Here is a 22,170-nt window from a genome sequence, read left to right as displayed (position 1 = left end):
TACATACTGTATTCTATACACTGTGTCCACAAAAAAAAAAGAAAAAAAACATTATTGGGTACAAAGAAGGGCAACTACTGTCAGCTGATACCAGGACTCCATAGTTATGAGGATAGGTTAAAGGATTTAAATCTATTCAGCTTAGAATGGAAAAAGGGGAGTTTAAGTGAAGTTTATAAAATCCTAAACAGTATAAAGTTAGCATAGGTCACTCCTTCAAATGATGCACAGAGTAAGATGAGAGGGCATACATGGAAGCTGAACAGGTTAAGGACAGAAGGTGGAAAGCACTTTAATTACACATTTACAGTACAAATGCATGCAATAGCCTAGCAGGTGAAGGAGCAACATCTAAACACCGGAAACATCAAAAGCAGTTAGATTCCGTCCAATGAAATGAGATCCTCTTAGTAGGGGCAAGTGGTTCTTGTGTTTTTATGTTCCTATGTGTAGTTTAGGGACATCGGTCCCTTTGCTTTTACAAAACTCACATTGCCCTTGCAGGAGAGTGGTTTTCTCTTTATATACTTTCCTATTCAGGTTTGTAATGAGATCTAAATGTGATACTTCACCTCAATCAAAACATTTTGGAGCTCAGTTAGCCATATATGAATACAGAGCCAGTTGTTGAACAGTCTTGCTGTAAAGCTAAGGGACATTTTTTAACAAAGAAATACTGCTGCAGACTCAAAACCAAACCCTAAAATGTTTATTCGGTGTCTCCTTATTTATTTATTTATTTATTTATTTATTTATTTATTTATTTATTATTTGCCAGGAAACCCCCATCAGTCATAACCCAGGGCAGGGTGATCAGACACAAATATATAAAAACACATGCGACAGTTTGACAAGAACAGATACATCAAGAACTATTCCTAATTCATTATTAGAGACAGCTTCTGAGCAGGAAGGGGTTAAAGAATGCTAATACACTCAGGGATTCCGCCTGCTTCTTTCATTGTGCAGCATCTTTAGCCAGGGCTTTGTTTATATAATTGGATAGGGCTTGCAGGGGGAGGGAACTTTATGACTCAGACTAAGACATTTGCTATAACTAGTGGCACAGATGACACAGAGGCAGAGAGCGAGAGAGGGAGAGGGGCAGACCCAGAGAGCAGAGAGGAGAGCAGTCAGAAGCAGGTTCATTGTAAACCTCACATCCACAAGTCCAGCCTCAAGCTCACAAACTCAGCTTTCAAAATGCCCAACTTCGCCGGGACCTGGAAAATGAAGAGCAGTGAGAATTTCGATGAACTTCTTAAAGCTCTTGGTAAGTCATTTTCATCTGCTAAAATGATTGCATATGTGTGTAGAGGCAGTGTACATCAATATTGCAGGTTTAAAATGCTATCATTTAAAATCATTGGTTGTTCCTACTGTGATGTGTAGATGGATTCCTAATCTCTATTTACACAAAGAAGGATGTTTAGATTGCTACAATATATTATTACATTTGTGCAATATAATAAGTTTGCATTCAATTTCAAAGTTATAAAGGATGGTTTCTATGTACAAAAGGAATAGAGTAGCAGAGATGCTGTGTGTCTTACATAGACAGCTAACTCAGAAGATGAAACCTATTTAATCCTAATACATTTTCTGGACATTACCCTGGGCGTTATCATCAAGATTTTGGTCTTTGTCTAAGATGGAAAATATATGATGGATAAAACCTAATGTGTTGAAACAGAGGCAAAAATACAAATAAAGCGCTTATTTCACATCAATAAATAGTTACAGTAATGCTATGCATTTCAATGTGTTTTTGAGATAACCTGCAAACATAGAATTCAATTTTGATTGAAAAATATTTGAGTTCTATTTAAAGACCTCCCAAGCACATTTGCAAGTGAAATATTTATTAAGTGGTTTCAAATAATGTATTGTTAAAAAAAAAGCAATTAAATATGGTAACCCACACAAAGACAGTATTGCTCATTTTAAGAACCCAGTCTCGTTTTTCAGAGAACAGACACCATTCGTAGGTCTGGACAGTTATATTTCTTTATATTAAAACTCAAGTGCCTAGAAAAAAGCCACTAAATAAGCCGGCGCATCACCAAAATGAAACTGCTTAGATATACAATAAGGCAATATTAAAAGGTATATGATCACAGTCTTGAAGCTAAAACAGTCAAATAGAAAGGTTTTAAATCCTACAGCACAAGACAAAATGAAATTCAGCATGCCACATTTTTTTCAATACTTACAAGCGGCACATTTTGTAATCAGTAAAAGATGAGAATGGACTGTACTGTATAAGACTTGACTGTGGCTGAATGTCTAAATGAATGCCATGACTTACAGTACTGAAAATGCAGTGTAGTGTGTGAATATCTCCTACGGCTGGCTGGACAGGCGCTGCCCAAAACTGGGTCTCTATAGTGCGAGAGAGAAAAAAAAGGAGACACAAAGCTAATGTCTGGTGGGCAGCAGGGGCATTCTCCTGATTTCTGGTCCAGACCTGGACAGATGGAGACATTTAGAAAGTGCCTGCTGGGTGGGTGATGAATGGCGTTCAGAGTGTCAAGAGAAGGGAATATAAAACAATAGGGAGCAAGCCTCCCAAGTCAATATGAAAGAGAGACACTGTGAAAGATGAATTACTTGGATTCTTTCTGGAGCTTGGAAGAGCAGGTAACCTCTAATGTAAAGGTAGATAAGAAGACATACATAGATATGTTTTGACAATCACGCTGCACTGGAACAGTGCCCACAAACACCATGCCAGCTTCTCCCTGCATTGTTTCAAATATACTGTAAGTGGGACTGCCCAAGTGCTCCTTCGATTTTTACAATCACTCAATAGCTATTGAAACTGAACTTCCTATGTTGTATAAATCCTTAGTACAGTGCCTTAGACAGCCCTTTAAAAGGCAAAACCAGTTATACAATCAGTATGGCTATGGCTGTCATTTTACCCATAATGCCTTTACACTAGCACTTTCATTCTCTTTATAAGGTGGAACAAAAATCGTAACAATGGGTCTCCAACATAGAGTTATAAAATGCTTTTAAAATATGGTCAACACCCCCTACCTGTTCTTGTTTCTTATAAGGGGGTGCCATTGCCCCTTTACCCCTGTATTTCCAACCCTGTCCTCGAGTGCAGCTCACCAGTATACTCCCTGTAACTGAGTCCTGGGCCTCTCTCATATGAAAGTGATAAGCCATGGCTTTGTGATGTCGGCTGCCGTCCACTAGGGGCTATGTAAGACCAGCAAGCTCTTTACTGAGACCCAAGTGAGATTCAACCCCACGACCCGGAGGCTATTGAACTAACCTGCAGCAACCCCCACCTCCCGTAAAATCAGAATATATTTCAATATATTAAGTGGGCCAATTTCATATACTGCTACATATTTTATATTCAGAAATATATTTCTCTTCCATGTCGATATGAAACATAGGTTAAATGTGTATGTCATATATGAACGCACATAACCGTTCCATACTATTATTTGACAAAAGAGGAGGCAACTGAATGTTATATGAATGCAAAAGGATTCAACTTTAAATCAAATCAAATTTCATGAAGTGAATGCTTCTCGCACATACATTTTGGGATTTTAAAAGAAAAAGAAACTCACAGTGACTAAAAAAGTACATTCTGAATGCTTAAACATGGTTCCTATTTGATGCAGTCTGGTTTATCGCCAGGGATTATGATTTTAGGGTTAATTAGCCCCTGAATTATCCACAGTACCTAGTGTGTAAAGGAACAGAGCTTGAATATGGTGAAGGGGGAATATAAATAAATAAAGCACAAGTTATGTGTAGATTACATCAGTGTCTGAAGTTGCATCCTGAATAGTAATTTAAAACATGTGGCTCTCTATGGAAAAAAGCTCAAATAAATATTGAAAATAAAAATACTCCTTTAAATAGCAAGTAGTGTGCCAGTAATTTGTATCTTAGTTACTGTATTTCATATATACAATTGTATATTTCTTGCATTGTAGAATATAAAACACTGGTTCTGGCATTAAAGAGTTAATTTTCTCCAACAGTTACCCTTATAAAAGTTTACCACAGTAAATTTGAATGGTAATTTAACAGTTTTCCCATGATTTGATAACTTGTAACAATTGTAAGTCACCCTGGATAAGGGCGTCTGCTAAGAAACAAATAATAATAATAATAATAATAATAATAATAATAATAATAATAATAATGTTCCCATGGTTATGCTATGCATTTACCGTGGTTTACAACGGTTTGCTGTGTTTAGTATGTTTTACCATGCGTCTCTGTGCTTTACCAAGCTTTATCACACTTTGCTATACTTTTATAAGGGTAAATAAGGATATCAAAGCAAAACAGTGGGTGCATTATAGTTCTAAATCCTTATCATTATTAGTATTATTAATGTGACTCCTGTGTGCATTGAGGTGTGAACGCCATGCTGAGAAAGGTGGCAGGGGCAGCAGCTTCCAAACCCCACGTGGAGATCAGACAGAACGGCGAACAGTTTTACATCAAGACCTCCACCACCGTCCGAACCACCGAGATCAACTTCCAGATCGGGGTGGAGTTCGAGGAGGAGACTGTGGATGGCAGGAAGTGCAGGGTAAGTGAACCACTCCTTGGAAAACAACCCAGTCCCAGGGCTTTCAGAGTTATATTTTATTAGCTGTTACGTGTTATACAACAACCAGACACTGCTGTCCCATTGCATTCTATGCAGGTCATCCATTCCATTATTATTCAATAAAGAAACAGCAAAAAAGCACAGCTGAGATTATTGGGTAAATAAACAAATAACTTAAAAATGTTTAAGTATAATAGTGATAATGACACAGGTTACTAAGTTTCTCTACTAAAGACCATTACAAGAGGCTTCCAGTTAGTTCTCCACAAGGACTTTTTGCATCATCAATGAGGGGCTAAAGGTAAGAGAGCGAGCCTAATTTGATTATTAGTCTCATCTTCAACACCTGTGCGTACATAGTCTTTACTACAAACTAAAGTCATCTGTGGAAGTACATATGCTACAGGCATGAGACAGCATCTACTGCAATGAAACTGTCATTAAAGAACTTTACAAGAGTCTAGAATAGGGGCGGAACAATATTTATTATTGTGATTTTATTGATCATGTTTAGTCTTGATTGTACTGAAAAATGTTATGAATCTGAAAGCCATGCTGAAAAAGATCAGCATCACTGTTACTCATGTTTTGATCCTCTCTTCTGGGCATCAGAAACTTACTTGAGTTCAGCCCCCCCACCCCCCATTATGGGGGTGAACAAACAAAAAGCAGACCAAGAAGAAAAAGCGTGGGAGAGAGAAAGTCACAAGGGAGCCATCCCAATTAATGGGATTTAAAACATGTTTAAGATAAATTGAAAATGTAATTATCATACTACCCTCATTTATGAATAACAGCCAATGGTTGCATTCCAGGTTTCCTCAAAAGCCTTCAAAGGTTAGCTGAATGAAAATCTTAATCTTGCATGCTTCCCGTGTTTGTAAAGACAAGAAATCTAACTAGCCTTGACCTTGCCAAACTCAAAACGATTACTATACTTCTGAATGAGCCGGCAATTACAACCGCCTGACAAAGCAACCGGAAGAGAGCTTCACAAACAACTAATCAGCTCTCAACAGCAGGGAGCCACTTGTGCATTCTTTGAAGTGACAGTTTTCTTCAGGGCAGAAATGGAAATCAACCCAGGAATTACACCTGTTGTGTATTTCATATCCGGAGAGATTTCTCTGCGGTAGGCTCTTCAGCGCTTCAACTCCCCTTCAACGCTTAACGGTCTATGAGTTACTCCTCTAATAACAGACATCCCAGCCAGTGACATGTTTTGAACCCTAAGACACTGTGAAGGGAAATGACCTGGCAACTGAGAAAGACTACCTTAAAGTAAACCGCGAGCTGTCTTTAACCTTGTATAGTACAATTTTTAATATGAAAATATATGAAAAAATTAAACAACTGTTTATGGTTAATAGTAGTACCTGAGTACAATTTGATGATTTATAATATAAAGAATAATGCACACCCAATCTTACATCATAAGGCTGTAATTCTATCAAGGGTTTCTGATGACATATAAACCATGAGAGCACTAGCTTGAGTCATTTATGAATGTCACCAGAAACCCCTGATAGAATTACAGCCTTGTATGTACAGTTCTGCTGTATATTTTTTCGTATGGTACATGGTGACATAGCAGATCGAAATTATACAACTAGCAGTGTTTCTTTTTAACAATTGAAGATGTGTTGAGAATAACATTGGAAAACAATTTAAAAACAAGTTTATTTTTTTAACGATTTTAACAATTCATTTTAAACGTCAGTATTTTTTTATTTTTGGGTGGGGAGATTGTTGGAAAATGATTATTACTAATTACTAAATATCAGAGTAGGAAATTTGCTTGGCTGCTTTCTGAGGGCCGTCAGTCTACACTGCCTAACATCCCATGGAAAGCAAGTGGCTGAAGTCATTTCTTACTAGATTTTTGTTGCTTATTGTTTTTCTAAGAGCACTTACACTATTCTGTTCTTCCACTAATTTCTCCCTGTCATCTGCGAATAAACCTTTAAATCTGCAGGACATTGTCGTTTGTTTTGGTATTGAGGGTGTTTTGTTGTGTTAATGTACTGGTATTTAAAAACTGAGATTAGCACTTTATCATCAATCTTATTATACACAGGAGATCTTATTCACCACCAGTCTCATGTCACCACCTAATCTTATTATACAAGGGTCTCTCTCCCACCACATAACACAGTCATTGAAGATAAAGAGCTCTGTGGTGTGGAGGGTCTGACCCAGACTGATTGACAGGATGTAGGAGAACTGCACAGCTAAACCTGCCAGAGCCTGGGGTCTGTGACTCCTGTGTACGTCTTTCACATTCTAATTCCAGGTTCAGTGTTCTAGGACCGCTGCTCCTGTCTGGGGAGATGGGAGATGGGAGGCAGTGCATGTACTGGTGGCCTGCATCTATACCTGGGATCCAAAGGCTGCTCCAGTTATCTGTGTCTGATTTCTACATGTGGAATTAGTGTTACAGTTAAATCTTAGGTTGTCTACAGGCTACGTGGGGATATACTGTATTTTCAATCCAGGTGGAGCCTTTTTTATTTTGTTAATATTTTGGTTTAGGTTCTACGAAGAATCGTTTTTAAATTTGGAACTGCAACAGATTGATATAATGGCTTTAGTTCAATAAAACCACTCTGGGTTTCAGAATTCAAAATGAAATGCTTCAAATTAATACATGAAGCACCAAACTATTGGAATCCCTTATTCTTATTAATTAGTACATCTGTATAGTTCAAAGCCTTATTATGTACAGTTGTGAAACCCTTGTAAAATAATAAGACTGCATGTGCCACCTGTAGTTAATTAACAAAAACCTCTTCACAGACTTTACCTCAGAACAGCTGTGCAAAATGACTTCCAGATTTCAAATTATTTTGATTTATGGTAAGGAAGAAAAATGCTTTCAAATTCGAGAAAATACTGAAAGAAAGTGGAGTCACATATCTATGTCTGTCTCTATCCTGTGAGAAAGAGGGGTGACGCATGGTCCAATACAGGAGACTCATCTGAACGTCGTGCTAAGCAAAGACTTTACTGGAACAAAAAGGAAGTCTGCATTTTAACTATGGTATTTGGTATTGGCAGCATGGATTTCATGGAAATATGTAACACTGACTCAATACTGACTGATGGGAAAAAAACGGAGTTAATTTCAAAGACTGGAGCACCACAGAAACATAATTTAGTAGTTATAAATGTTCCTAAGTATTTATATGCTTACCAGAAAAACAGTAAATGCTAAATTGTAGAATATTTCATTTTTATGTCCACCTTTTAAAGGCATTCTATTTTCAATACCAGTAAATTATCAAACAAAATAAAAACATAAATAAATGTAAAAAATACCAACAGAAATGTATCCTTCTTGTAATGGACAGAGCGATATTTAGCAAAAATATGTCCTATCTTCTTCGTTGAGGACATTTTAAAGAAACCGTGTAGCTTTATGCAGTGTGTTCAATCATTTACTGGAAGAAAATGAAACCATCTGCCTGGTTCCAGTGTACTATAACAGGAAGTGAGTCAATAAGGCAAACGTTTGCTGCATTTATTTTTAAGGTGATTTACACTATTCTCATTCGAAAGGATCAGCTGCCAAACATCCCCAAGTAGTAATTGTAGCATTATCTGCACTAAGAAGTACCGTACTACCCAAGTAACTCTGGGTCTTTGTAGTAGCTGTACTAATACAATATTATTACTAATACAGTATTTCCTAGTTCCATTCTTGGCATTTTACTGGGCCTAGCTGGATGTCCAGTTTGTTTACATTTCCTTTTGGTCGCAGCATACAATCTTCCTCCATCCTTCTCATCTCTCTCTGTGAAGTAGATAGGCATGCGTCTGCTACTAACTGCACCAGGAGCAGGTTATGCATGTTCTTGCCATTTTTCATGAAATCTATCTTTGGCTTCGAGCGTGCGTTATGCTTATCCGTAGAATCATAAATGCTGGGACTGAACATTCCTTCCTCATTCAAATCATGTGACGGTGTGACTTTTCAACTCTGTCACCTCCTCTATCAGTCTAAATGTAGAGAAGCTGGGGTAAGCAGGGATGAAAAGTCACATTGAGATTTTGATAAAAATGATAACTGAATATGTGAGCAACAGAACCCAGTGAGAATTATTGAAAACACCATAAAATGTCCGCTCCGGTGCACTGGGGTTTGAGATCTGTCCTCAATCGATGCAGGAAGAGCGACAATTAAAAAAACAAACTAAGAACTTTTCTGTCCCGTACCACATCATGGATCGTTCTTGTGTTACCGGTTTGACAATGTGGGCAATAATCCTTACACTATCAGTGCACTAGAGCTTTTTTTTTTCTTTTTCTCCCAATTTGGAATGTCCAATTATTTATTTTTTTATTATGCACAGCTCACCGCTACCACCTCTGTGCTGACTGGAGGGCGAAGACAAACACACACTTTTCCTCCGAAGCGTGTGCCGTCAGCCGACCGCTTTTTTTCACACTGCGGACTCACCATGCAGCCACCCAAGAGCTACAGCGTCGGAGGACAACGCAGCTCTCGGGCAGCTTACAGGCAAGCCCACAGGCACCCGGCCAGACTACAGGAGTCGCTGGTGCACGGTGAGCTGAGGACACCCTGGCCGACCTAACCCTCCCTCCCCACGGGCGACGCTCGGCCAATTGAGTGCCGCCCCCTGGGAGCTCCCGTCCTCAGTCAGCAAAGGAATAGCCTGGACTTGAACTCGCGACATCCAGACTATAGAGCGCATCCTGCACTCTATGCAAGTGCTTTTATTGGATGCGCCACTCGGGAGCCCTTGAAAAGAGCTTTGAAACAGACTTTAAAGTTATAAGTGTAAAAGTTGTCAGGGTGTTAACAATGAAAAGAACAATTACAGGTACGTTATTTAAACAGTTGTAGCAACATGTGGGGATGTGTAACACTATATTTTTTTAAACTCTGCTACTTACTCTTTTAAGGGCTGTCATGTTCACTGAATTATGTTCTTGTCTGCAGAGCCTGGCTACCTGGGAGACTGAGAATAAGATCTATTGTAAGCAGACCCTTATTGATGGAGACGGTCCCAAAACATACTGGACAAGAGAGCTGACTGGGGACGAATTGATCTTGGTAAGATTTGTTAGTTATTTACACAGATTTGATGCAAAGCAATAACACAAGCAAAATAGATATCATTTACAGAATAATTACTTCTTAATATGCAAGTAACTATTTGCTGAAGTTTAGTTCCATGTTAATACACAGTCAATAGATATGCCATGCATGTGTGTCAATAGGCTGCCATTGGAGCTCCTAGTTCATAAGTATGTTGAGTATGTTTTTTGAGACTTGGTAGTTTCTTGCTCCAGTAAAAAAGACGCACAAAGACTGGTATGTAAAGCTACTAAAACCCTGTTCACGCAATCATCACAATTTGAAAATGTGCCTTATTTAGGTAGTGTGGATAACTTATAGAATAATATTGATAACGCTACATACTAGACTTTGTGTGTCTTTTTTTATTGGAACAGGAAACTACCAAATCTCAAAAAACACACTCAATATACTATGCATGCAGCCCAAAGAGGCATGCTTTCAGTGGTGCAGACCTCTAACCCTGCTGTAAAATGAGCCCTAATAAAATGCATTAAATCATGGATTAAGAAATGGGAAACCAAAGTAGGGCCCCATCATGCCCCCAAACTGCTCCCCTGCACAATACTACAGCATGATGGAACTAATAAATGATCAGCCATGGAGAGTTACTGTGCTACAGGTGGGTTGAGAATGGGTCTGAGCCCCACAATAACTCATTGAACATACTTGAAGTTTTATATTTCAGAACACTAGGTTCAAAAGTACAGTGAAGCCTACAGTTAACCCCCAAAACTGGTTACTATCAACCTTTTGTTTTGTCCTGTTTTTTATTGTATCAAAGTGTTACAGAACACCCTGTAGTGCTTATAAATTGTATCCCGCTGTATTGGAGTAATATAGTTTTCAACACAGCCCGATTTTGATATTTTTACTCACACTTCATGGATCATAAATTATCCGGGGAATCATTTCTGAATTCAGTAGAATGTGTCAGTAGAGGGATCATTCTATTTCAATGAGGCTTTCTGTCCCTACACCCCTCACTTCAACCAGGGGGAGCATGATCTGGATACACTACAGTGTCTAGAAGAGGAATTCTCTTTCTCCTGCTGCCAGGTAAAGCTGAGAAATGCATTCCCAGGATGTGTGAATAAAACTATCCCCAATAGATTTCCATGACAACACAGGAGACAGCAAAGGTAAATTAATGTGTTTCTGCAGGCGATTCTATAGATGACACACAATTTCCTAAATAAATTGTGAATTAGTGAAGGACCCTTATAAACTAAAGGCAGTAAGGGTACACTTTACAGTCAACATGGACTTAAAAGCTTGCAAGTGTTCATTTCAGATAAATCCACCTGACAGTGAATGCTGTGCCCAGCTGTGTCCAAAAAGGGTCTGACATTTCAACTGTAAGCTTGTATAGAGCAGGGGGAGCCACAATATATACCACAATGTTAAGGGACTCTGCAGAAACTGTGACAAAAAGCAGAGCTGACTTAAACAGTTCACTGGAAAAATAAGCATAAAAAACACTGAAGAAGTGTTGATACAACAGATACGGAAATAAAGTACTGGCTCACTAATCTCGTGGTTTTATTTGCCAAAGTGATATTAAGTTGACTGATAAATGTTATTGATATTATCAGAAGCGTGTCCCTATTGACTCTCATTATATTCGGGATGGTTTATTAGATTACAGGAGTGATATTAAGCGAGCACTGGATTTAATGAAAAAACGTAATGTAAAAACACCAACAATTTGACATAAACATGAACACTATGTTTCCTGGCTGTGGTTTTAAAATGTCCGCCTTACACATCCCTTCTAAAATACTTTCCCTCTTACTAGGCTTCGCATTAAAACCATGCAATTTCACATTAACATCCACCTGTATAGATTAAGGGCCCGACTGCTAAATGATCTTGCGCCTCTAGGCTTTCTTCCAGTCCGAATGTATTATCTGATCCCATTAAGTCGTTTGGGTCCATTAAAACTCTGCTGAGCCAGGCCTGTGTATGTTAATGTTCTTAATTGATCATGTTTGGATGCGAGTGTAATGTACTGACTTGATCCTGTCCCGCTGCTTCTGTCTGTAACGACTCCCCTGGCACTTCTGAAAGACAGATGGCTAATACAAATGTGATTCCCTCAAAGAAACATGCTGGTAATGGCTTATCTGAAGTTGACACTATGGTATGAAGCGTACCTAATACCTTCATGAATGCTGTATTAATCTGTCATAACCTGAGGTGCTAACAGCTAGCATAGAACCCACAGACAAAGATGTGCAAGATGTGACACTGAAGTGCAACCCAAAAACTCTGTAATGTATACTATAGTATGGTCTGCAGTATACACTAGGAAACTGTTTGGATTGTTCTGTGGTGGTTATTTTATATGGGAAGGCTGTATCTTAAGAGGTGTTTTTCAGATTCAAAGATATTATTCTGATACACAATTGATACTTCCTAGATATTTTTCTCTTTTAAAAGACATGTGAACAAGCTCTAACTTTGTCCTGTCCCTGGTTGGCCCCATTCTGGTCTCCTGGCTTTTCCAACCATCTCGTAGATTCTGAAGATGCCACTAACTCCCACGGCTCTTCCAGTGCTGGTCAGTGCCGTGGTGATATTCCCTGGCGTTGGAGCTCTCTTGGCAGGGCACAGGGTTCTGTTTGGCTGCATGTTCGCTGGTTATCGATTCGTTCACTGCGAAGGCTACCGGAGCATACGCGACTACAGGAGTATCTACATTTAGACACCACAGAGGGGATGGACTCAGATTTAGGTTGCTTTAGCTTTTTTTATTGCTGGAAGTTAGCATGGTCCAGCTTGTGTCCTGGGCTTCCACTATGTAAAACGGGTCTGGGTCATGTCCGGGTTGGGAACATGGTTTTTATTTTTTATTTGTTTTGTTATATATTGTAAGTAATTTGCTTTTATTTTAGGGCTAATGCAATTGAAATGTTTTATATTGTATTGTGTTTTAGAGAAAGTGAAACACGTATGATATGATCATAAGATTAGGTTAAGTAAATATTTAAAAGGGTTAGAGCATTACCTTAGAAGTGTTGTAGATATGTTCATTTTGTCTGTAGATACTCCGTAGTCATGGATCTTCCTGGAGCTTTTTTCAGAGGATGAATCCATAAGTTGCTGCGTGTCACTCGAGATCTAAAGAAAGAAGAAAATGGATCACCACAAACCTCTGAAATCTGGTAGTTTGTGTTGCTACATGATGGGCTCCGCCTATAACAACAAAAACATGTATTTATTTCACCTTTCATGAAAACACTTAGCGACGAACTTTACAATGAGTAAAAGAAAACAATTCTTAAGAGACAGTTAAGCACTACATCATATAGATTGCCTTCAGCTCTGACCTAAATTATTATATGCTAGAATGAAGCTGAAGAGGCAGGCTTTCCCAAAAAAAGAGGAGCAAAGCTGGCAAAATGCCCTGTCTTTAAAAGATGGAGTACTGAGATACAGCCATCTGACAGCTCAGAGGACGAGAGGCCTGCAGGGAGCAATCAGCTCAACAGGATGGGGCTTTGCCTGAGAGGCACTTCAAACTTTAACAGAAATCACTGACAGGAAGCCAGTGTCGATCTGAAAGGGCTGGGGTGATGGGATCAAACTTTTCAGTTCCTGTAAGAACACTTGGCCCATTGAAATAATTTCCATGAAGTTGCATTAAGTGTAAAAGGCAGATCTTCGTGCACGAAAGGCTGGCTTATACTTCATATCGTGCGACAGTCTCTGAGGCGACGTCTAGTATCTCTCATCATGTGACTGTCTTGCAATGTTACAGCGGTTGAAACAAATGAACAGCATAGGGACTGAAACTGCTAAATGATAGAGAATCGCACACCTTTGAGCTGCTGTGGAAATTGTTGAGCCCTTCAGTGTGACGAATGCCTTTCATCTACCATTGCTGTTTATTCTTTAAGTGGCCTTTAGCTTTTAATACCTATTTTCATTTGAACAAGAAGACACATGTGTGATCTCTAATATTTTTTCCCTTTTTGTTTTAGACCTTCGGTGCTGACGATGTGGTGTGCACACGGATTTATTTACGAGGGTGAAGACACTAGTGAGTTGTCGAATGGGCGACGTTCAGGACTACAAGAAGCAAACTCGGTGGAGAGACCCCAAGCAGTTTGACCCCCCCCCCCACACTTCTGAATCTCACTGTGCTGTTTCAATGTGCAATGGCACTATCTAAAGCCATTAAGAGTAAACATTGGAAGATTCTCAAACCCGCAATGTTGAATGATATCAGTTTTAAACACTATAGCCACAAGCCTGTGTTCATTGTGATTTTTCTGTGCAATGTGTTTTTTTTGTATGATAGAACTGTGTGATATACTTCCACATTACAAAATAAAAAAGGCTCTGCTCTCTCTGATGTCACTTCCTTTTATTTACTTTTATCTCAACTAGTGAAGTATTAGAAAGCAGATTTCAATTTGTTTCATACTTTATGAAAGTGGCTGTGAATGTATACGACTTCACAGGAAATTACTTGTGAATAGCTGACTGTTTATAAACACAAAAGACTTAAACCTTTTAGTTCTACTGTCAGGAATTTGACATTAATAATAATACAATTCAGTGTATAGGATTCCGAAAATGAGATCCTATATATATATATATATATATATATATATATATATATATATATATATATATATATATATATTAGAATTAAATGACTACAACACCCTGAGCTTCGGTTGTATTAAAGTTGTTTGTAGTTTAGGGGACAGTTGACAGAACAGGAGAGGTGTGAAGGATGGTCCGTGTTCAGAAATGGGGTCATAAAAAATGTATATTAGGACAATTAATAACAGCTCACTGAACCCATAAACACAACCAGCGATGGATGACGTGCTCTGAATTCACACATAAGAACAAACATGTGTACAGAACTGAACACAATGAATTTTTCCAGTTGGGACTGGGGTACTTTTAGGAGCTAAAGGCGGCATCCCATCATTAGGGAATGTTTAGCAAAGCTGAACCAGAAAATAAAAATGGATTAGACTATGTGCGATTGGAAGGAATCAGTGAATGGAATGGGAAGATAACAGTTGCAGAGGATTGTGACATGAAGCATAAATCAATACATTTAGTAACTTAAACACTGAGTTCAGGCAGCGAATAAAAAAGTGTGCCAGAGTTTACACAGTGTGGATTTCTACCACGTATCAAACCACATATTAAAAACAACCCCGACCTAATAAAGTAGCATAACGTGCCTAAGAATCAAAGTGCAGGAAAGACAAATAAAGTGAAACTTCAATTCAGATGGAAACTTTTCCACAAGACTATTTCCTCCCTGGAGAAATCAACGATTTCCAGTTGGCTTGAAGCACAGTGTGATTAACAGCACGCAGTGTTGAAAATGAAGGTTCTGCTCAGTGATCAAGGTACGGCATGATAGATGCCAGTCCCATTAAAACACACTTTACAAGCCCAGGAGACTTGCTTCGTAATGAAGTTCATTTCTGACACAGTTCGGGGACGTCACACTGAGGTCTGTGTTTCAATTGTGTTTCCATTGAACAATGACAGCCTGTTTGGGTGGCGAGGCCACTGTAATTATTTCATATCTAGGCAGCTTGTGCACGCTCTCAGTATGGAACAAGTGCTGCTTGTGTTTAACAAGCCCAGTGCTTTAGTGGCGGCTGTATTAAACTCTGATATGAAGTGGGGAGGGAATGGGAGCTTTCCTTTCAGAGTTGCATCCGAATTTATACAGCCTCATAATGTATTTTCAATCCCCAATCCCCATGTGCGGCCACCTACAGATCATCATACTTCATGATCATAAGTGAGCTGTAATGGCTTGGCATCTCAGCCTATTGAATTGAATGGAGAGGCACGGGCTGGGCGCAAACCGCTAACCTCACGGTTCAAGGAGAACTTCTTACCATTAAACAAAAGATCAAGATCTCTGAGGCAAGTACATATAGTGATGTCAGTATTATTAACTCACCAACGGCTAGGAGGAGATCCATTACACGCTGCAACACAGTTGAACAAAATACAAAAACAGCATGGGCGGTAATGTAAAGCACTCTGCAATCTATTTACCTGGTTTATAAAAAAGACAACTTGAAGCCACGGAAAGTTTCACAATGACTTTTTTTTTTATTTGATGCTGTGAGGCCCCAGATCCCTGATGACGCAGCCTGTGCTGTGACGGCATTGTCTCCACACCTTCTGGCTTCTTTGCAGTATAGAATCTGGTAGTGAGGTATTATTCTAATGGTCAGAATGGTTGGGGTACGGGTGAGAAACTGACACTGGACTGTGAGCTGCACTACACCCTGGAGAAGTGCAGGAGACGTGTTCCTGTCTTTTACACAAGGATCTACTGCATGAGCAAGTAGCACCTAAATAAAAAGAAAACTGCTATTTATTTATTGGTAGGATTGTCACATTAAACTCTAAACGTGTTAGTTGAGGGTAACTATGCTGATCACCTCATTCTAACCTGTCAAGGTGGACTCTAGCCGTAGTATCAAGTTTAGAATACAATAAACTCAAAAACGGTGTAATGGTAACATGAACCAGCGACCTCACACGCTGCAAGCAAGCGTCTTAACCACTATGCAAGAGAGCCGGGCTCATCTGCATTCGTGATTATAGGGCTTTTAACTTCATCTCATCGACAGGGAACAGAATAAAAAAGAAACATGTTACAAAACTAAAGCGCAAGCTCTGTAGTCAAGAGGTAAGTAGGTGTCTTATGCTGATGTCATATCTATTACATCATGTGCAACCAAATTCATTGACATTTTGACATACAATTGTAAATATAATTTGAAACGGGATGTAACAAAACAGCATTTTTACTTTCATCAGGTACCAAACGTCAGTTACAACTGGAACCTGCTCATTACCGGGAAACAGTTGAAATGTTTCATAATGAGGAAGGATATCCATTGAAATGAGTTTTACCCTCCGCAGCACCACAGGAATAATATTATGAGGTCTGATATTAAATTGATCTAAACAGCGGCAGACCTAAATACATTACAATCTGAGTGCATCTAACAGTGCATGCAAGTCTATTTAGCACATTTCTGTGTAACAATATGTAGAAATGGAACCCAGGCTACTCAACAACGTCTCCCTGATCTTCAGCACATGCAGGTATCGGGTGTGGGTGTTCTGCAGTGGATTGTTCAACAACCAAGCATTTAAACAGCCTTCGTTACTGACCTGTATTCACAAAAAACCTTTTTATGAACACAACACAACAACACTGGTGTTGACAGAACACAGAAGTCTTTAAAATGTTTAAAAGGAGGTGACAAAGTTAACCCTAACCAATGAAGCAGTAGTGAAACCAGGACCAGAGGACTACAAAAAGAGATGAGGGTAGACAACGGCTCTTTGTACAGAGAGTGGTATATGGGTTACCAAACCACGCTGTTGACGTGTTATCACTGAGGTCCTTTAAGACCCAACTTGACAATCAGCTACTAGGAACCAGGCGAGTAATGATGGGATAAATACGCTCCACTAAAAGTTGATTTATTACGGTATTATTGGCAAAAATGTAGAAAAATCCAAGTCTTAATTACAGGGAATCGATATTTTCAGTGATGTGTTCCATGCTCCCCATAATAACCTATTGGGGGTCTTATTACCTGTAACACAGGAAGTGAATGAGGAAATGACAGTGAAACATACAGTCGAAATGAAAATACTGGAAAAGTCTGGAAAATACGGTGAAATGTTTTATAAGTAATGCGGCGTGAGAAAATGTTTTAGTTATTAAAACTTTTAGGGACATAAACAGTGATATATATACAATACATTGTTCCTGACACTTGCTGTTCTCTTTCTTAGCTAGAAAAAACTGTTTATTGACACTGAAGTGGGAAAAACATGCCTCTCACTTTCCAGGCCAGCCACGTCAATTCACTGTTGCCTCGGTTTGACCTATCAGCTGCCAAGTAAAGTCAGAACTTCATCTACTTTTTGACCTGATATTTTATGAAGGAATTAATTTCCCTTGAGTGCCTAACAATGCTTTGAGCTTGATGTCCAGTGGCCTGTTAATTTAATGATGGACAATTTTACATGATTTCATCAACGTACCCAACATGGCTGAATATCGCAATTGTGATCCTTCTAAGTTGTTTGCTTGGAGTTTCAGTTCAGAAAACACACTCTGGGCTTTCTCAAGAAAAAAAAGCACTGTCAAACAGTGGTGGTCTGTGATGTATGAACTCCATCTTCATTAACAATGCCTGTATGAATCGCGCTCCGCATTGATCAAGAGATCCTTTATTTGAAACAATTCATTTTATTCATACGCCGGCAGATTTAGAAAGTTTGGGGGGGGGGGGGGGGGGGGGGGCATTCAGATCAGTTGCTTTGTCGTGTAGATTGACGCATACAATTAGTGAGCTATTGTCTTCTGGTTTAGACTGCTTGGAGTTTTATATTTCCATGAAAAGAGGCCATCTGAAATATACAACCTACAGCTTGAATGCCAGTTTTATTTGATGTCTTGTGGTTTGTGTTTGCCTCTGGTCTTTCCTCTGATTCATACATGAGGAAGATTGTTTTGAATTTATTTGGCAAGTGAAAAATTCAGCCGGGTTATATAAGGTAATGTCTTGACTCTGTTCCTTCGAAAAGTTTAGTAACACAGCAGACAGGAAAGCCAAGTAAAAGTATGGTAAATTGTATTTGAAAAAACTCTGATTTGAGACTGAACAAGATATCCTGGAGTTACCCCATGAAAAACACAGTCATCTTGCTGTTCCGAATCTACAAACATACAATGTAGATTCAAAGTACTGTGCTAACACACAGCTTGCTATATAGCAGACCAGCTATTACACATGTTGGTTCCTGGGGAGACTGCAAAGACCCTGTCTATCAGCTAAACCCTAACCCTAACCCTGTGGGTTGAGTCAAACTGACCCTTGTAAAGTTGTCCTTGCCCCAAAACGCAGCCCCTGTTGTCCTTTATTATTTTTCTCTCTGTTTTAACTACACTGCCGAATCAGCTTGAGCTGCATATTTTTCTCTGTATTGATACTGCCTGTTGAGAGGCACATTGCGCTTTGTGTTTTACATTTCCCTACAGCACTGCTTATCTAATTGTGATGACATTTGGTTTGAGCCGCACAGATTATTAAAGATAATCAGAATATGGGGATAAAACGAGGTGCCTGTCCGTCTGTATTTACATGCATATGTATGCCACTCTTATAGTGTTTACTTATACATAGGGATGACATGAGGTGGCTCCAATCAATTACAGATCCTCTGCTGGCCACTAGACTCAAAACAGATAGTTGACGATAATGTCATACGATAGTAATATCTTAAACAGACGGTTCAACAGACTTCAGTCCCTATCAGTGAGTATCCATTAGTATTACTGTCAGCAACATCAGCTTTAATACGTGATTGTACTATTTTATATACTTCATTCACTGCAAACCAGTTAACTTCTGTAAGCGATAATAAAATCTGATGTAAAAGGGCTCCCGCTGACACACAGAATGAATTGGTTATACCCTTGCAGTTTGGCTACATTTCAAAAATCCACAAGGCAATGTGCTGGAGCCTCAGCTCGTGCAAACACACAGTATCGAGAGCAAAGCCATCCAGTTTTCCCAAAAGCAAACAGCCAAAAGAAAGAGTTTGTTTAATGCAAGACACTCATTTTGGTCAGCAGGACACCGTCTCTAACCCTTGATTGAACTTCATGCTTCAGTTGCTTTTTAGCTGCTGTTATTGAGTGAATTGCCACAACACAGCGCAAATGAATACAATTAGTCTGACCCAAACTGTGTGAAATGGGACATGCTCCTATAATGTAATCATGCCAAACATCTTTGCAATTCTCATGGTCCTGTGTACAAGCCTTTTGAACTTGCTCATTAACTTTGCTGGTAGGAAATTGTCCCGTAAGCATCTGTCAGACCAACTCTCGTCATCTCTTTGCACTGGCGAGCTAATGTGCAAAATGTGGGTCACGTCTTCTCTTTAGGAATGAAGCGCATCTCACCTGTCTGTACAGATTTGTTCAAGCGCAGCAGACCTGTCCTCTACAGATTACACAGCCTGGATTATTCTGTGCCATTGTTACATTATACAGACAGCACTGTTTCCAGGAATAGATTACAGGACATGCTACCTGAAAAAGACAACTTTGATTAAATACAATTCTACTTGTTCATTTTCATGTTTCATAACAGACACACTAAGACACAAATAAGCAGTCAAAAAGTGGGAACAGTAGTCCCATCTAAGACATTCCATCTCAGGTTAACCAAGGAGGGATAGCCCTTTCATTCATTCTTTTTTTGCTGAAAAAACCCTTGAAACAAGTTTTAAAGCAATACTAACGTCATTGGCCGAGGTCACCCCCAACAAAAAACTGATAATCAAAATGGGCATTTTTACGATCTTCTGACAAGTTCTCACGTTGCTGGGTATGGTTACTGAACCCAACAGAATCCTTTACTCCCTTAGGATATCCCACAGCGCCCCCTTCTGCTGAGAGAAAGCAAGACAATCAAAGACTGTGGCTAAAAGGGCTCTATCAATAACCAGCGGGCTCTTAAAGGGACAGAAAAGCACAAACATGAACTTGTAAACTTGCATCAAATAAATTAAAAAAATTTACCAGATCATACTAAAACACTAATTCAGTATTTTTGTGCTTTTTTCAAAAATGTAATATTTTTATATAAAGAAAATCAGGAGAGCTGTGTTTCAATGGGAACATTCCTACCATTGGTATTTTAGCCTGGGGCCGTTTCCAGTTTGAAGTCGTGTGTTCAGTGGACTGTCCAGTTTTGTAAGTCTTTGAGATCTACTGTAAATATCAATCTTTACACTATAAACAAGAATTTGTGCTCTATTACCATGGGATCAAGCTGAATGGAGGCTGTGTGGTCCAGTGGTTAAAGAGAAGGGCTGGTAACCAAAAGGTCCCCGGTTCAAATCCCCCCTCAGCCACTGACTCATTGTGTGACCCTGAGCAAGTCACTTAACCTCCTTGTGCTCCGTCTTTCGTGTGAGACATAGTTATAAGTGACTCTGCAGCTGATACATAGTTCACACACCCTAGTCTCTGTAAGTCGCCTTGGATAAAGAAAGGTGTCTAATAAATAAATAAATGTTTTTGATTGGACCATTTGCCTGCAGTCTACCTGCTTGTGGCGATGCCGCTCCCTACTATAAGGATCTGGAGACAGACAGGATCACACCTCACAGTGCAGCAGGGCTGGCCGTAAGGCAAGGTGAGTGAGGCGGCCGCCTAGGACCCCCATCCTTCAGGGGGCCTGTGACACGCTGAATGGTGTGGTGCAGTAGAAAGTGAATGTCCAGACTGAATTTTCCCAATGCCAAAAAGGTTTTACTAATTAACAAACAAAAAGATCATAAAATAAATCCACTTGGAAAAATAATTAATAATAATAATAATAATAATAATAATAATAATAATAAGCCCCAGTAACAGCGATGGTAATGGGGCAAAACTCAACAGCGTACAGGTAAAACAAAAGTAAACAAAACACACTCCAATAACCACAGTCCTCCGTGCACGAAAATGTGCTCTTCTCTTCCAGGGTTTGTGGTGCGTGCGCTGTGCTGTGAAGTGCTGTGCGATGAGGGGCGTGCTCTGGGGTATGTGCTGGCTCGCTGGCTACAGCCTCCCGTCCTCCTGCTCCTCTGTTAACACACAAAAACAAACACGTAATCACAAAAAACAAACACCAGCTCCGGCCGATTGCTTTTTAACTCAGCGCAAGGGGAGGTTTTGACGTAGCTGCTTCCCCTTTGTACCCAGCAAACTCCTCCCTGCAGTCAACGCATCGCCATGGTTTCTCCAATAGAAGGCTGACTGCAATGGAATCGTCCTGAGTACGTGCAGCTACGCGCCCCTCCTAATATGGTCACCTTCCGGTTTCCACCTACCACCAAGGTGGTAGATCTAGGAGGTAGCATACCTTCCGCCTTACACAGCGCCCTTTCTAATCGGGAGGTTTACAGCATCGATCCTTTCTCTCTCTATCACAGGGCCCCATGCTCAACCTGACTGCAGCAAGATTTAGTGTGTTCGTTACGTGCGTGCAAAACGCTTAGGGATGTAAATATAGCGCCAGCAACATTAAATTCTGGAGGCAGTAGACTTGTTAATTTTTTTTTTATCCCTTAGCAACCATAGATGCTGATAGTTTCTCATTGGGTCTGGACTAGTCACATGACCCCCCACACTCACCCACAGTCACAGGAGAGGTTTGTGTCGTGTGGGAAACATATCGCAAACATATCGCAAACATATCGCAGCGCACTTTTACACATTTACGAATTAAATCTTTGTTCAGCGGGTCAAAAAAGGTATTTGGGCAATAGTAGACTTAACAGATAACTACACATTGTAATTTTATGTTTTGTGTTTGCAAGCCTCTTCATTTACCAGGAAAGTTAAGCTTTGCTAGTTTATAAACACATGTTGATTAAAAAATACTCC

The 22,170-nt window shown here is 39.5% G+C and overlaps 1 protein-coding gene across 1 annotated transcript; it reads left to right on the top strand.

The window, feature by feature from the left end:
* Positions 1-1,069: 1,069 nt before the first annotated feature.
* LOC117964304 (cellular retinoic acid-binding protein 1) lies at positions 1,070-14,050 on the top strand. The gene is made up of 4 exons (XM_034907534.2): positions 1,070-1,273; positions 4,395-4,573; positions 9,558-9,671; positions 13,682-14,050. The coding sequence occupies exons 1-4, from the start codon at positions 1,204-1,206 to the stop codon at positions 13,730-13,732; spliced, it is 414 nt and encodes a 137-aa protein (XP_034763425.2). The 5' UTR covers positions 1,070-1,203; the 3' UTR covers positions 13,733-14,050.
* The last annotated feature ends 8,120 nt before the right edge of the window (positions 14,051-22,170 follow it).

This window comes from Acipenser ruthenus, chromosome 21 (genome assembly GCF_902713425.1).
Source record: "Acipenser ruthenus chromosome 21, fAciRut3.2 maternal haplotype, whole genome shotgun sequence".
NCBI classification, from domain to species: Eukaryota; Metazoa; Chordata; class Actinopteri; order Acipenseriformes; family Acipenseridae; genus Acipenser; species Acipenser ruthenus.
The sequence above is the reverse complement of the archived record's forward strand: the minus strand, read 5'-3'. Positions and strand labels throughout refer to the sequence as shown.